The sequence below is a fragment of the Perissodus microlepis genome, chromosome 14, assembly GCF_051167445.1.
Source record: "Perissodus microlepis isolate ML-2025 ecotype Zambia chromosome 14, ASM5116744v1, whole genome shotgun sequence".
Lineage (NCBI taxonomy): Eukaryota > Metazoa > Chordata > Actinopteri > Cichliformes > Cichlidae > Perissodus > Perissodus microlepis.
The window spans coordinates 36,515,069-36,531,712 of record NC_140474.1 but is presented as its reverse complement, the minus strand read 5'-3'; the positions used below and the strand labels follow the sequence as shown (position 1 = coordinate 36,531,712).

Below are 16,644 nucleotides of genomic sequence, written 5' to 3'. Positions count from 1 at the left end.
CTAACGGATGGAGGACTATAATGTCATCAACTCCAGATACAAAATCAGCTGGAGCAACAGTCAAACTTGGGTAGTTTTTCTCTTTTCTTTTTAAATATTTTGTAATTGCCCTGCAGTAAGGAGGTGCTGCTGGCGAGGAGCCACAGTAACAGTTACCTGCTTAGGTCACTCTAAAGGTTCTGCTCTTTTAGAATATTTGAAACAAACCAGCAGCAGTTCCTCTTTACGTTTCTTCTTTTCTGGGTTAAATAAGGAATTAGAAGAATTGTAGTGGATGTCATGCATTTTTGTGAATGGACAGACTCCTGAGGAGTGCTTCTTCTGGAGGGGTACTATTTATGTACAGATTATTACTCTGGTACTCCTCTGTTTAATGAAGAAAGCCATGCTCAGATAATAGAATGTATTCCACATTATTGGTAATTTTTTAAAAGGAAATGTAGTAGTATAATGATGACAGTAACAAAGTAGGGATATTAATCCCAAACACACACACACACACACATACACACACACACACACTCACACTCACACACACACACACACACACACACACACACACACCTCTTCTTGTGTCCTTTGAAACTTACCACTTGTTGTCACAGAATTTGTAGCGGTGGTCGTCAGCTGGGACAATGTCAATAAGTAGGATGTATTTGGTTTTGGGATTCATCCCAGTCATTTTGACCTTGTAGCTAGGAAACATCCTCCTGTTGAAAAACACAAAGGAAAACTGTTGGACACACACTCTATGTTTCTGCAACAACATGAAATATTCCCAGAAAAGCTGATCTCAGCTACTGCCACACAAATTAGTTCTTAATTGGCCTCAATATGGACAGAGATGTCCACCCTCAGCTTTAAAATTAATGAGCTTAAGCACTGTCTGCACAGTGCGGTAAATATATCACGTCAGTGATTAGGAGTTCTTTCAAAGGACACAAGTTTGGATGATTATGTTATCTGTCCATGATGTCATACTCCAGAGAAGGCAACAAATTTCAATGGTAGCGCTCTGCACTGGTTTTCTTCATAAGAAAGGATCTTGTAGGCCATTAAAAAAAATCTAGCTTGTAGGAAGAGACCAGTATTGATGCTTGTGCAGTTGAAGATCTGATTTGCTCCATGGCAGCAGGAGCTGGCAGAGCCAGGACCCACAGAGATCACAGGATTCGACAGACAGACAAAAAGTTGCCATCTTGGACATTTGAAATAAACTCTACCTGAATGTTACGTTAATGAAACCTTCCTGTCAGCAGAAAACTACATCAAACGCATTACAAATCCAGCATTTATTTAACAAACCTCTGCTTAAGATAGTCCTGTCTGTGAAAGAAAAAGAAAAATCTCACATTTCTTGGCCTGGTAACAATTTGTGAGATGTCACTGAAAGCATGGGAACATGTTTGATCTTTTAAATGTCTCAAATATGTTAATATAGCAGCCAAGGCTATAAAGCACATGAGGGGAGCTACCTTTTGTGACCTCTTCTGGGAAACCAAAAACTTTTTCATCCCATCTGTGCCAAAGGAAATTTTGCAAAAGCCTCTGCAGTCTCTTATAAAGCCTTAAGTGGTTTTTAATGGCACCCCGGATTGGACAGAAGATTAGACAGCTGGCTTGTCACTGGTAAGAGGCAATGGTCAAAAAGGCCTGGAGTTTATCTGCTGGTGTTGCCCATGGTGACATAGTCAAACACTGTAATGGACAACCTCACGTGTTGTTCTGGGAGGACTGCAAGGCATCAAAACCCCTGTCTGCGTACTGGCTGCTCCAAATGGTGCAAATGCCCATCTTCAAAAGTTCATAGTGCTGATCGTGTTACTGTAAATACTCCATCACATAAGATGAAGGGGGATTGAGAGCAGGTAATTTAAATCTCTTTCCCAGGCTTCAAATCCAATCAGTAGGAGGGATCAGTCCTGCTATCATCTTCACTGAAAGACGGGTTAATCTTAGAAGAACATTCAAAACAGACCTCTGCTCATCTCTGACTCCGCTCGCAACACACAGTCGGAGCAGTTGGAGGCCTGTGTCAACACATGTGGCCCTCGGATTTGTATAATATGACCATAACTATCTCACGGCTCACTCTGCTGGGGGATCTTTATCCAATCTTGAGCAAGTAAATGTAATGAATAGCTGAGTGACATCACACTCTGTGTTTACATTGGTTCCCTACAAGCATCGCTTTCACTATGCAATTGTGTCCTGTGAGCAGGTACTAAATTATCCAGGAAACTTAGGCTCAACTGAATAACCAAATAATAACCCCCCACATAAGAAGCGAGCTACCGGTAACTTTCCCTTGGGAGGTGACATGACATCTAGTGGGAGAACCAGATTAACTGGAAGGAAAAGAGAGAATATAATAAATAAATGAATATAAAACCATTGTTTGGCAAGGTATATATATGTTCACCTCTTTAATGAGTTTCCTCATTGTTCAGATTGTTCAGAGTTGAGCTTTAGGGTTGTATATATACATATATATATTACCTGGGGGCACTGGGACTTGAAATATTTAATAACCTACTTCACTTAAAGGACATATGGATTTGTAGTTGAGAAATTTAAAAAAATACATTTTTAATAAGAATTAAAATGTGAATAATTACAGAATAAATTAACAGCAGTATGTGGTTAAAAACATATAGCAGTAAAAAGTGGCAGACTTAAATGAACTGGGAAGTTTGTATATATGTGAAATCAGCAAAATCACAATCAACGAGTGAAAGATCGCAAATTCAATTTACTAGCTAGGGTGGGAACCCAACAGCAACACTAATGCTAATCACACTAATATAAATATTAAATATAAACAGGTGGTTACCCAACGGCTGTTTTCATGGAAAGGAGACACAAATGACACTGTAAATATTTGTAATTAATAAATGCCTGTTTGGTGGAAAGAAAGTAGATAATATTTTTTTAACAAGTCACTTCAGAGTATTTTAGGGGATGTTCGATGTTATTAAGGGAGCAGTCTGTATTATAAAATATCTTTACCTCCTAAATAGTACAAGTTGTTTGTCCTTTCCTTTAAAATAGTTTACTCCCTTGTTCTACTGTAGCAACATCATAAAGTACCATTAGGGAACTACTTTAGATAATTAAGTCCTACTTTCATTAAAGCATGGACAGTACACATTGTGATATAGGTTATTGACTTATTATAAAGTGCGACCAAAATATCTGTGTTTGCTGCTGCTGTACAAGTAACGTATGGCAAGATGAGGTGATTCATTATACCGTACTTACTGCAGTATCAATATTTTAAGTCTAATGTATTAAAACGCTGAATTAAATCGACCCAGGATAACTGCTTTTCAAAGACAACATGAAGGGATACGTATACATTCAGCAGTGTGACTAAGTGAGTGAACTTAAGGGGGGGCATGAGAAATGGAAGTCAGTGAGTGTGTGTATGATATCAGTGTCAGGGTGTGTGTGTTTCTATGTCCAGCCAGCTGTTTCTCTTAACAATCCCACATGTTTAGGCCCTCCAATGATCCATTCCTTATCTGGGAATCTGCAGTACTACAGCAAGATCAAAAGAAGTGTTGAGGGTAAGGGGGGGTGGGATGAGGATGATGAAGCGCTACAGCCTAGTAGACTAAGGCCTGTTGTGGGCGCCGGGTTCCTCTTATCAAACTGCTCCTACTCACTTGACGGGCTGTGTACAAAGAGGCAGAGTGAGGCAAGAGCTGCGGTGGGTGCTTTGAAGAAGGAGGATTACACCTGGACAATGACACTCATCATAACAAGTCTTCTAGACTCAGCTAGGACTGAGCTAGTTTCATCTCGGAGTGTTTGGGAAATATGGGATCCTTATGGTTCATCTGCATCTGTCCTGACTCCCCTCTCATCTCTGCACTGCAATATATATATATATATATATATATATATATATATATATATATATATACACATGACTGGAGAAATTAAAACTGTCCATAGTTTAAATACACATAACACTCACATTTTATTATGAATGTTTTTTCTTCCCTCACCATCACAGATTTTCTTCTCACATCAATTCTGCATATTTATGGAGCCATATGATCTTTATTGGTTCTATCCCCATTTTAAAGGCTTTATTTGTGATTTAGGTCAGTTTAATTAAAACTGTCAGTTGTTATTGATTCCTGATTTTCACCAGTTCTTAATAAAGTCTAAAAATGATCTTAAGAAAACAAACAAATACAATAACAACAACAAAAATGTCTAATTTGAAGTCACAAGCAGACTCTCCTGGTTAGAGGGAGTACACAGGTAGAAGCTAAAAGGTTCTAAAGTCTGTCTTTTGCTCTGTTGTTCCAACTCAATCACAACTGAACCGATGATGTAATCTGAATGATGACATAGCCGGTATAAAGTGCACCCTTAACTGTATTTATACTGGCAGTTTTTTTGAAGTGACCATTCAAACATAAAAAATGAGAACTATTTTATTTTATGCATGACAAATGATAGCAGAATACCAGAAAACAGACCTGTCAGAATACTTGAAATCACCTCTGTGCTGGTCCAAATGTCTCTTTGACCACATTTTTAAACATGTTAAAAACAGTACACTATGACTGTGGTCGGTAATAAAGTTATATGCCTGAAAAACCTGTGCATATGTTTACATTCATTCAACTTGATTCACGATTGGCTTTCCTTAAACTTTACATTTAGTTGGGTTAGGATATTAGCCAACGACAACTAGAAGTTGAGTAACGCCAATTTTTACTGAGGAATGCTAACGTTATGTTATTTGGCGACTACAACACCTCCAACAGATATATGGATATTACTTTTATTTTTATTCTACAAAAGAACAAGAGTTCAAACTGCATCCAGGGCAAAAATCACATTATGCTGCTAACAGAAGTTCTGCTCTTTGCTAGCACCTGCACAGATAGCACAGATAGCTTGCTAACACTAAGCTAGCCGAGAACCCAGAGCTGAGTGTATGCTGACCCCGGCTCAGCAGCCAGAGCCTGAACTTCAACCGGTAACAAAAGTGGTAATGAGTAGTTCAGCTTAAAGCCTCCCTTTGTACTGGTTCATGTGTCTGAAGTAATAACAGTGGCGATCACCCCTCTGGGGTCCAGGTCATAATTGGCCATTTTTAACTACTTCTGATGTTTCCTCTACATTTCACCTTTACAAACTATTTACTTTGCCTTGTTTGGTATCATTGTTTTCAGCACAACCTCACGTGTCTGAATTTACAGCTATGTTTTCATTTTGACAAACTGTATTAACACAATTGATCTAAAATCAGACAAAAAACATAAAATCCGAGTAGAAAAAGTTATATTTTTTACTGTAACAACCACAAACATGTTTATTGAATCATATTTCATAACTTTAAATGCAAATATAAATTGTCAATTTGAAAATCCTATGCACAAGTTTTGCAAACAAAGTTATTTGCAGCCATTTACCCTTGACCGTTTTTTTTTAAATAACCATTTCAAACTGTTTACAGAACAATCAGCTGTTCTTCAATAAGATGCAGCACAAATTATTTGTGCCACTCCAAAAAAATAATTTCTGTCCACTATAAAGGAGAACATCACAGCCTGATACCTGCAGGTCTGACAGCAGCAGGTGTATCACTCCTGTTTCTACCTGGAGACAGCAGTCGCCTCATTGTTCTGACACACAACACAAAACTATCCACAACACTACACACTAACTGCACAAGAAAACACATTAACTACACCAAACACACTAAACGTCACAAATCTCTCACATCTCAAAACTCGCTCTCTCTCTCTCTTTTTCTCTCTCTCTTTTTCTGCTCTCTCTCTCTCTCTCCATCACCCCTAAAACTTCCCCCTCTTCCTAAACAACCAAATGTCATGTTGTCATATCATTTTTTGATTGGTCGACATGGTGCATTTTTCCACCAACACGAAAGGGCTGTTTTTGTTTGTTTTGGGGGGTTATAAGCAGTAGCGGTTTTTGATACGGGCGACATGGGCGGTTGCCCGGGGCGGCATCGTGGTGGGGGGCGGATTCACGGGCATCGGCAAAAATAAATAAATAAATAAATTGCTCGTACTCATGCTGCCCCGACATCAGCCAGCGCATATTGGGAATGGCATAGGCACCGATCGGTTTTCTATCGCCCATTTGCTGGGAGTAAGGGCGCCCTCCGTTTGCGAGGTGCGCCTGCTGCTTGCGGCACAGGGAGGAGAGGGCGGGGCGGCGGGGGATTCTCTGGCTGGCTGGAGCAGCATCTAATAACCAACTCACAAAATAAAACAATAAAAAAAAAAACCAACAAACACGAAAACACCAGACATCATGATACAGACTTATAATTTGCACTGATGTTTTTTCGAAATTCTGTACGCGAAAAGTGAGCGAGAGCCCTCGGTGCGCCTGCTCGCTGCTGAAGTCAAAGTAAACTTTATTGTCATCTCCGCTACATACAGTCCAGTATATAGAGAGACGAGACGACGAGGCTCCAGCTACAGCAGTGCAAGTAAACAAACAATATATATAAGAAGAGTAAGAAAATAAATACACACTTTAGGACTCGGGGTAAAGGATCAATAACAATTTAAAATTTATAATTTACAGTTTGATGATCTCACACACAACCTGTCGACAGGGGAGGGGCCGGCTGCTTCCAAATAGAGCACATTTCATTCATAATGATGTAAATCCAAGCCCATTATGTATTCATGATCTGAATCCTGGGTTGTGTGAAATCCCAGAAATACACCCTAGACAAAGTGAATCTGTGAACTAAGGTGTAGGTCTGTTAGGTTATGTTGTGGTGATCCTCGAGTTGGGGGATGGGTGTTCATACTGGAGTTCAAAATTAAAACCAAGATGGACAAGAAAAGTTCAAAGCCATCAGGTCCTCAGTTTAGAAAAAATAGAAAAGAAGAGGAGGAGAAACGAGCAAAAGATGCAGGTAAGCAGATGTGTGATTGGATAATGGCAGGTCATCCTGAAACAATCAGAATCAGAATACTTTATTAATCCCTGAGGAAATTATGTGGGTCACAGTTGCTCCAAAGAGAAATGGTAAAAATAGCAACAGTAACAGACTAAACTCCAAACAATACATTATGTTACAGGTTTTAATATTAATTAGTCATTGTCAGTTGTTGATTTGTCCTGTTCTCATTGTATGATGAATTATGATGGCTGTTTGGTAGCCGTTTGCATACAATGCACACTCTCTCTCTCTTCATATGTGTGTGTGTGTGTGTGTTTCTCTGGTGAAATTCAGTATGGTTCTGACAACAGTTTTATGTTAATGAACAATCCTTAATATGTTTTGTTTGTGTGTGTGTGTGTGTGTGTGTGTGGGGGGGGGGGGGGGGGAGAGAGAGAGAGAGAGGGAGTGTTCGCCTGGGGCGCCAAACAGGCTAGGACCGCCACTGGTTATAAGCAGAGAGTGCTTGCTAGCGCTGTCCTTAGACAGTAAAAACGCAGCATATATATTGTTTGACTCTGGTTTTACGTGGCTTATCAACACAATTTAAAACTGGTACCTTGTTGCTTTGTCTTTAAGTGGTCATGTGATTGTCTTACCACGACTACTTTACTCTTCCTCAGCCAAACAGCAGCACTCATGCGATTGTTTTGCCCCTGAGCTCCAGGTGTTGTGCTAGACAGTGATTACCGTCCGCGGGAGCGCGCAGCTGCTTAAAGCTGTAGCGTCTAGATTACTTACAGCTACTTCCGTGCAACTGATATAAGATGCGTTAAGCTGAACACAGCTTCAACCGTCTGTTTGTTGAAAAATAGTAACGCGACCACATCGTATTTTCTTGTTAGTAACGGTAACGACGTTGTAACGATAGAAATAGTAATTAGTTAGATTACTCGTTACTGAAATAAGTAATGCCGTTAGTAACGCCGTTACTTGTAGCGCCGTTATTCCCATCACTGCTAATTACATTTACTCAGTTACATTTACTTAAATAATATTATTATGTATGTATGTAAGTATCTCTACTCGAGAAAAAATTCTGGCTACAGTACTCAGTGTGAGTAACTTCAGTGAATGAGTAATAAACACGTTTTATTCAAAAATCCATGAGACAGACACAAACATGCAGTTTATGCCAAAGTGAGACTTCTTTGTTGTTTTGATGTTATTCTGTCTGCTGAGCCTGTTGGGCCATTGGGAGAAGTAAAGTTACACCATATACGTCACTGCAAGTACTTTGCCCTATTCTAACATATATTTATATTACCTTCTCTAAATATTAGTTTAATAATGATTTGGAAAAATGTTTCTTCTGCTTAGATTCATTATTTTGTAATCATGTTTTTTTATATGTCGTTTATTTTCAAATACCAAAATTTGCGACTGCAGTCTAAGAGTCATGTGATTAACCAGTAATTATGAGACAGTATTTCAGGTCATTTTTTTGTGCAGTGCACTAAATATGAAGAAAATACACAAGAACAAACCTGCAGTTGATATATAACTGCTGTCCAACCAATCAATCTGGACAGCTTTTGGATGGATTTCCGTTCAGTTTAGCTCAGAAATGCGCGTCCCCGTGTGGCAGCCATCACATCACCCAGACTTTAATGACCTTAGTTTATCCAGTAGTTTGGTTTACGACTAAATGCCTTCATAGCTCTTTCAGACTTGGATGAACTATTTATTTAGTGCAAATGAATATTAGCATTGTAACATTGCTTTCTAAGATGGTTGACTTTACTTGCTATGAATCATTTTTAGTGTCATCATTAGGAGCTTACAGCCATGCTAGCTGCTTTTTGAAGCTGCACTCACCCTGAAGAATAAGAAAGACTGGTGTGTGAACCTCAGACGCATTCACGATGATGCATTCTTTCCTTACAACATAATTCCAAGAATTAATCTCTGTATATTTGTTGTGTGTTGTGTTGGGGACAATAAAGTTACCATTGACCTGTAACCTGCCTCTTTTTGTCTTTCATTTCTTTTCTTTTTATTTATCTACATGTATTTATGTATTTACTCTATGCTGTTGTATGCTGGGGGAGCAGGCTGAGGGTCGCAGATGCCAACAGACTTAATAAACTAATCCGTAAGGCCAGTAATGTTGTGGGGATGGAGCTGGACTCCCTCAAGGTGGTGTCGGAGAGGCGGATGTTGTCCAAGATAAAGACAATGTTGGATAACACCTCCCACCCACTCCATGACATGCTGGTCAGTCACAGGAGCTCGTTCAGTGAGAGACTGAGATTACCGAAAAGCACCACTGAACGACACAGGAAATCTTTCCTGCCTGTGGCTCCCTGTACAACGCATCCACTTAACACACTGGTTACTGCTACAACTACACGTTTCTTTTCCAGCTATTTATTTATGTATGTATATATATGTATATATTGTACTATTCTTAGTTAGCGTATTGTCTGTCTTGTCTTAATGTTGGTTTATAATGGAGCACTGTAACAAAAAATAATTTCCCCCAGGGATTAATAAAGTATTCTGATTCTGATTCTGATGACCTCAATGAATGTAATAAATACGTCTGTTGAGAAATTTCTCCAAATTAGTGGGCAAATGCTCACTGCTGTGACTCTCTGTGATACACTTTGAGATAATAAAAAATTATAAAAATAAAGCAGGGATTGTGTCTGCAGTAATGCCTGGTTCCCACTCTTGGGTGCTTTTTATTGTCTGTTCAAACGACACATTAAATACAATGTTCTACTGCCAAATGCTTTTTGCTGCAGTATGATTAAAATACCTTCTACCATGATGAGACAGTGAGCACTACATGCACTACTCATGACGTGCTTAAATAATTCAGTCTGGTGTCGATATCATTTTCATTTTCAGATCTGTTGCTTGTCAGCAATGAAGCCAATTTTCAGCGCGCCCGCTGCAGACTGACTGCAGGTAAACTCAGATAGGTCTTCCAGCACAGCTGCACAGCTACACGACTGTACAACTCTTCAAAGGGCTTTAAGGATTCAGAGCCTACTTTATCAGCTGGACAAGGAAAAGCCCATCTCTTAGGTTATACAGCATTAAGGAAAAAATGTGGTGACCTTTTACATTTTTCGCTGAGGAAAAAAACATCCCGTGAGGAATGAGAGGCGGAGGTCAGTTTGAGAGTGTATTCATTCTCTGGTTAATGTCCAACAGCCTCACTATCTAATCCTCAGGTCGCATTAAATCCAACCAGCCAAGCAGTCATTTGTGTTTTCAATTATGCAGTCGCCGCGGCAGGAACTTTCTGTCTCTTCCTGAAAGACAAAATCATAACTGCCATATGTTACTACGAGCTGTCTAAACAGATGATCCCAGAGAGATATGATACTCATCTTGCATAATGAATCCATCACTAGAAAATCACTTTGCCTGCAATTTTCCAGAAAACTATGCATGTTTTCACTCTGAAGAGTATCGCTACGTTTCAATATGTCATATGAATAACAACGAGCTCGACCGTTTCCAGGTTACTGTTGACGGGGAGATTCAAATCAGGTGAAAAACTTTTTCAGGTAATCTTTGTGTTTCATAAACTCCACCACAAATCCTGCAATGCAGTACGTTAATGTAACAACAGCAGAAAATACATTTACTGTAGAGATTTATGTTTAATATTTCTTCTTTGACTCCACGTCTGAACAAACTGTTTATTCCAGTGCTTATACCTGACAGCAGACACTGGCTGGTTCACGTGTTCCAATATCCAAACAAAAATGCAGTAATACAAGGGACTGAAAAAACCATGAGAAATTGTACATTTTCTTAGATTACATTTTGAATGTAGCTCTTTTGAAGTATTTTTACAGTAGAGTATTTACTCTTCTGTAAAATGGAAAAAATACTGCAAACATGAACTCAAACATTTCTTTTAATTTTTTTATGGTTCATCAGAAACATGCCTCACTCACCTCCCCGCCTTAGTAATGATCATCTCTGTACCGGCCTCGTGGAACTTCTTCCACAGCTCCCTCTCGTGAAGGACGACCTTAATGTTCTCAATGTTCTGAAGGAAGAGTCACAGTTACGATCAAAACTACTCAGACCATCCAAGAAAATGCAAAATAGTTGCATATAAACACCAAATGGAGCAATTTATAAATCAGCCTAAAGCGTACTATTTCACAGTCCATCCAGAAGATGCAAGATTGCCCTCCGTGCGTACCTGGTCGGGCTCGGTGGAGCTGGGAACGGTGGGAGCTGTGGACAAGCCCAGTCGCGACTGGTCTGGAAGCAGATCCGTCTCCCCGCCGGTCTGGAGCCGGCTCACATGTTCGTCCGTCACAGTTGAAGCTTTCTCCTGAAGCATCGCTGCAGGATTAGAAGAATACCCAGCTGTCAGATTTATCAGTGAGCAGCAGTGAAAGCAGAGGGGAACTGCCACTGTGGGTCAGACCTGGCACAGGACATTTTCCAGATGTAATGTAGCCTCATGTCATATACTTTACAATATACAGTTTATAAAGTATACTCCTATATATATATTCTATTACTGTGAGACAGCATTGGCCTTAAATCAGTGCTGCCAAGAACTTTATTAAGCTATGGTCATTTTTTGCTATGTAATGATTAATGTGGAAGCAAAACTTTATTTCAAAGTTTTTGTTTTTCATTAAATGTTTTAAACACTAGTTTTTATTAACTTAAAAAATGATGTGAAATAAAACAACTCTCCCTTTTATTCAACAACAATTCGATCTTTTGCCACACCTTTGTGTTTTTTACACAAATGTAACAGATTGCACACATGTTTTGCGACTGTGAGCCTGCACAGCTGCAGGCCATTATCTTACATATTTAGGTTTTTGAATTTAAATATGAATTTCTAAGATTTAATTGGAGTGTGTCAAACTTCCCCCTTCTCCAAAATAAAAACGTCCAGCTAAGCTTTTGTATGAAGTCAGGTTTCCATTACAAACCGCACACTTTTTGCCAATGAAAGATTTTCTATTTGAATGACATTTTTAGACCCAATTGAAGCATTTTTGAAAAAGTGAATGCTATAAATATACAATGACTTTTTTTTCTTGCTTTTGTTGTATCAGCCTTTATTTTTGTAGTTGAAATCTTTGGTTTGGGCTGGGTGTGCAGGTACCACCGGCTGCTGTTGTTGATCAATTCTGTCAAAGTCTTCTATGGAGGAAACCTGAGCCAAGTAGTGGTTTAATACTGGGCATACAAACAGAGAGACAAAAATGTTGAAAATACAGTGATAATATTCAAGTGGCACAACAGAGGAATGAGGTTTCAATATTTCTCTTCTCTCCTCACACGCTGTTTGCTTTTAAGTCGATATGAACAATGCATCAGCACAATTTTCCGTTTGAAGTTCACGGCAGTAATGAGGCAAACATTTTTCTGTTAACTGAGGGTCACAAAACTCTCTGTGCTACTGAGCTACTCTGTACTGCTCGATTTCATCCATTAATCTAGAGAATGCCAGCACCTGATGACCATCTCATGTGAACCTCGGCCCGTAGAGACTTAAACATGTTTAGCTCCATGACAGCCAAGCTCGGACTTTATTAAAGATTTGTGCACGAGACTCCACAAAAGGGTCAAAGTCTCAGCAGTAAATTAGGCTGACACACTGTACAGTGAACATCGCTGCAGTAAAAATACAGCTGAGAGTGCAGCTCTGAAAGGCTGAAATCTTCATTTCGATTTGAAACACAGAACTGTTAACAGAAAAAAAATCAAGTCAAAGTAATACTTCGTTAAAATGGGAGACTCGTCCTTGTCATTATTATTTTGTCCTGCCTGTCACACGTACAGAGTTTCTGCTTCTGTTCCTGCCTCAAACCTCGATGCAGCTCTCTGTGTGCTTCGTACTGCAAGTTTACAACTATTTCTTCTGCTTCAAATGCTTTTGTTTAACTCCACAAAGTTAGACAAAGTGACATTTTCTAACTACAGTTTAGTTTTCAGATCATTTCTAATGGTTGGAAATACTTCTGTACTTCTGTAAGGCAAAAGCTGCTCAGAGTATGCTAGTCTGAAACCTCTTGCTGCGGTCTCCTAGCCTCAGGGCTGCACACTGCCTGTAAACATAGAGAAACCACTCTCTTAGCCATGAAACTGGAGAGGTGGCATCCAGTGTAAACGGACGGAGACCTTTGTGAAAGCTAATAAAGATAAGATCTGACGAAGAAACAGCTACAAGCTTTTTTTCTTTTCTTTTTTTTGTACAGTGTGAATCTAGGCCTTTCACTAGTTCTGTTTAACTGATGAGCACAAGCCAACAGCACATGCATGAGCCTGTTTCTGTCTCACACACGACATCCAATCTGAGGACTATTCCGGACATATTTCTGTCCGTTATAACATTTCAATAGACTGTAAATAAATACATGAAAACAAATCCATGGCACCAAATATGTTTTCAGCATCTAAAGGTTTTATTTAAACATGTAAATCCTGAAGGGAATCTGGTTTGTTCCTGCTGCTTACAGGGAGAAATGATCATCTAAATGCTTGGAAAATATTATAGTGCACTGACAGACAAAGAAGTAATGGCTGTGCAGCAAAGCAAGCAAGAAACAGGGGAAACAAACTGCACACGAATACAGATGAGCTGCTCATTTAACTGCAAAGCTTCACTTTTACTTGTCTTGCAAGCAGGAAAACTGTTTGGCCAAAGGCCTCACAGAAGAAAGTTGTGAAACTTGGCAGCCATCTTAAAGCACCAATCATTCTGAACCTTTGCATTTTGAAATGAAAATATCATGCAGAAAATCACAGGTCAAATCTGATTTTTAATAAAACAATTAAAGGTTCTACCACAAAATAAGGTTTTCAATGTTCCCCTGTGGGAAACACTGCAACAACCGTCTATGCTGGTGTGGCGTTCTCTGACACATTTAACTTAGATGTCTCCTGTTTATGATGCCCACGCTACAGCCAGCATCAGTGGGCCTGTTGTTCACATATTTTCCAGAGGTCTGCAGAAAGACTGCAGAGTTTGAAGTAGCAAATACCAAAAGCCTAAGACGCTAAAAACAGTGCGTGTGTGTGGAGATGTGCTAACTGTGTGAGGCAGATGTAACACATTTCAATCTGCCGCCATTTTGTGTCAACAGCTCTGAACCATGAAGGCCCGGCATCAGTGCTCAACACGTCCTTCTCAACAACAAACAACGTTAGCTGATGAGGACATAAAGAAAACACCTTCCACTGCTTCTAATCAGCTGACAGCATTTAAACCTCAATGCAAACAAACAAAAACTCCTCAAAATAAAATAAGCAAATACTGATGCATGGAAACAATAAAGCAATTGTCTGGCTTTTAATCTACGTCATTTTTTAGTGTCAAATGCAATGATCACAGCAGCTTGCATATTTCTTATTAAAGCTGGGCTTCCAATAATATTTTAAAACAATCAAAAAACTGAACACGAAAAGCTTTCAAACCATCCTCCATTCAACACAAATATTATAAAATATATGAAGTGAACCATGCATTTTGAAATATTTTAAATAGCAGTATCATTAACTAATTACTTTTAAGCTGGTGTGTGAAAACTTCCAAGCACAGGCCAGTGTTTGTAAAGAAAATGTGAAAGTCAGCTTTCTTAATAATGTTAAAGTAATAATAATAATAATAATAATAACAGCCAGTCAAAAAAGTCAGCATGCACATGTTCTGAAATAAATAAATATCAATAAAAACAAGTAAATAAAGATAGAAATAAAAAGCTAGACTTGCTCATCCCAGCTCTCATTCAGTCTGGCTGTCTCTCTGTCTCTCTCTGACTGTCAGTTTCAGCGCTTCCTTGTCAGATTTCTCTGTGGATTGAGTACAGTGGGTTAATTACAGTGGGTTGATTCTCCCACAGAGTATCACACTCTGGATGACACAGCATTGCTCTCCCCTCTTGAAACAAACAGCACTATTTACAAGTCGGTCGGCAGCGCGGACGCTTCTCTACTGTACCTCACGCAGTCAGCTATCATCTGCTTAAATCCATCTCCGCGCACAGCAGCTCGGTCCTCGGCCTGCAAACAGCAGGGTTCCTCCCCTTCCCACCGCGGCTGCACGTGCTTTTAGAAGATAACTGCTCGTCTCGAGCGCTGTGCTGACGGCTGCAGCAGCGGCGGCTGTCCGCTGGGAAGTGCCGGTCGGTTCGGCTGCCTTAGTGCCTTTCAGCTTCTCTATCGACAAGCCGCGTTCTGCGCCTGTGCAGTGCGCACTTTGAGCTCTGAGGGGGGATCTCAGTGGGTTATTTTCTTGGAAACACACACACACACACACATACACACACACACACACACACACCCACACACACACACACACACACTGCAACAAGAGCTTTGCTACATTGCTACACGCAGTAGCTCAGTCCCCCTCGGTGTGTGAAAGCAGCAGGGAGAAAGTGATTCGTTCCCCACTGCTCCTCTCACCGGGTCAGCCTTACAGCTGTGGTGTAGAAACGGTGCCCTCCTCTGAGCCTTGGTATCTTGGTAGCATTCCCAACACCACCAGACTATAATGTGCATTATTATTATTGCGTTTTCATTTGAATGCATGTCTGGTAATTATCTGGTAATTGCTGTATCAACCCTCGTCATTGCCTCGGGTCACCAGGCCGGACCGAACCTATGCTGACTAAAGTGAGGCTTTAATGTAAAACCAAGTACAACCAGTGAACAAGACAATATTCATAAAATATTCTAGAAGATAACCCCAGCCTTCACTCGCCTCCACGGGGCTTGGTGGGTGACCCTGACTCCCCGTCCACGATAACCCACCTCATGAACCAGCGTAGCTCCCAAAACACTGTTCCCCACCCGACATGAAGCCACGAAATTATTCAAAATACAATCTAACAACTTGTGCATGTAACCACCAATATAGAGCTTTGTAACATACAATGGAATCTCACACTGAAAACAGCGAGCTGTGTGCTACAGTAGCACATCGTCAAGGCCGCGGTGGATTTCTATTAACAGCCTCTTAGCGGTTTAATAGAGCGCTCGCATTACTTGTGCCACTGCAGACATTGTGATTAATATGTCACTTGCAAATATGCACTGGCCCAAACCAGCGATTACCTATTAGGAATCCTGGATTATTCATAACATTTAATTATTTATTTTGATTAGCATGTATATAATAAACGCTGAATGAACGTTTTATCGAGACCACGGGTAGATCATGCCTACTCAAATAACTGAAAAGACATTTTGAAAGAAAATAAAATCCTCGTAAATTATACGTTTAACAACTTTAAATACATGGATTGAATTAAATAAAAATAAAAATAAAAACTTTACGCATTAAATGGGTTTAAATGACTCTTCCATCTCCATAAAGACCCGAATGTAAAACCACTTGAGAATAATGTTTAGGAAAATGAGGTAGTGTTGAGAGCCGTTTTGTCAGTGTGTGTGTGTGTGTGTGCGGTAATAACCCAGCAGCAGCAGCAGCAGCAGCAGGCATCCTTCTGCACACTGCCACATGCAGCAGGGCTGACGCGGAGGCCGCGCTGGGTCTGCAGGTGAAATATACACTGCGGCTTCGCGTTAAATGAAGCGTGAATCTGCAGCGCGTCTATAAATCAGATGCCAGCGTGACTTATATGTCTGCTTGATGACACGAGCGCATGAACGGCCCCGGTTGTCACTCAGCTGTGTGTGTGTTTGCAGCTCTGCTCCGCTGCCTTTCCAAGCAGGCTGATAGCGCT

General features: G+C 40.1%; 1 protein-coding gene across 1 annotated transcript in view; it reads right to left on the bottom strand.

Moving 5' to 3' along the window:
• The window catches only part of tbx4 (T-box transcription factor 4), a 29,194-nt gene extending 14,095 nt beyond the window's left edge, over positions 1-15,099 (bottom strand). Inside the window, exons 1-4 of the mRNA XM_084951686.1 lie at positions 14,895-15,099; positions 11,127-11,272; positions 10,873-10,967; positions 591-710 (exon numbers count right to left, since the gene is read on the bottom strand). Coding sequence (XP_084807812.1) covers positions 591-710; positions 10,873-10,967; positions 11,127-11,270 — 359 coding nt within the window. The 5' untranslated portion in view covers positions 11,271-11,272; positions 14,895-15,099. The remainder of the gene's footprint in view (positions 1-590; positions 711-10,872; positions 10,968-11,126; positions 11,273-14,894) is intronic.
• Between the last annotated feature and the right edge of the window lie 1,545 nt (positions 15,100-16,644).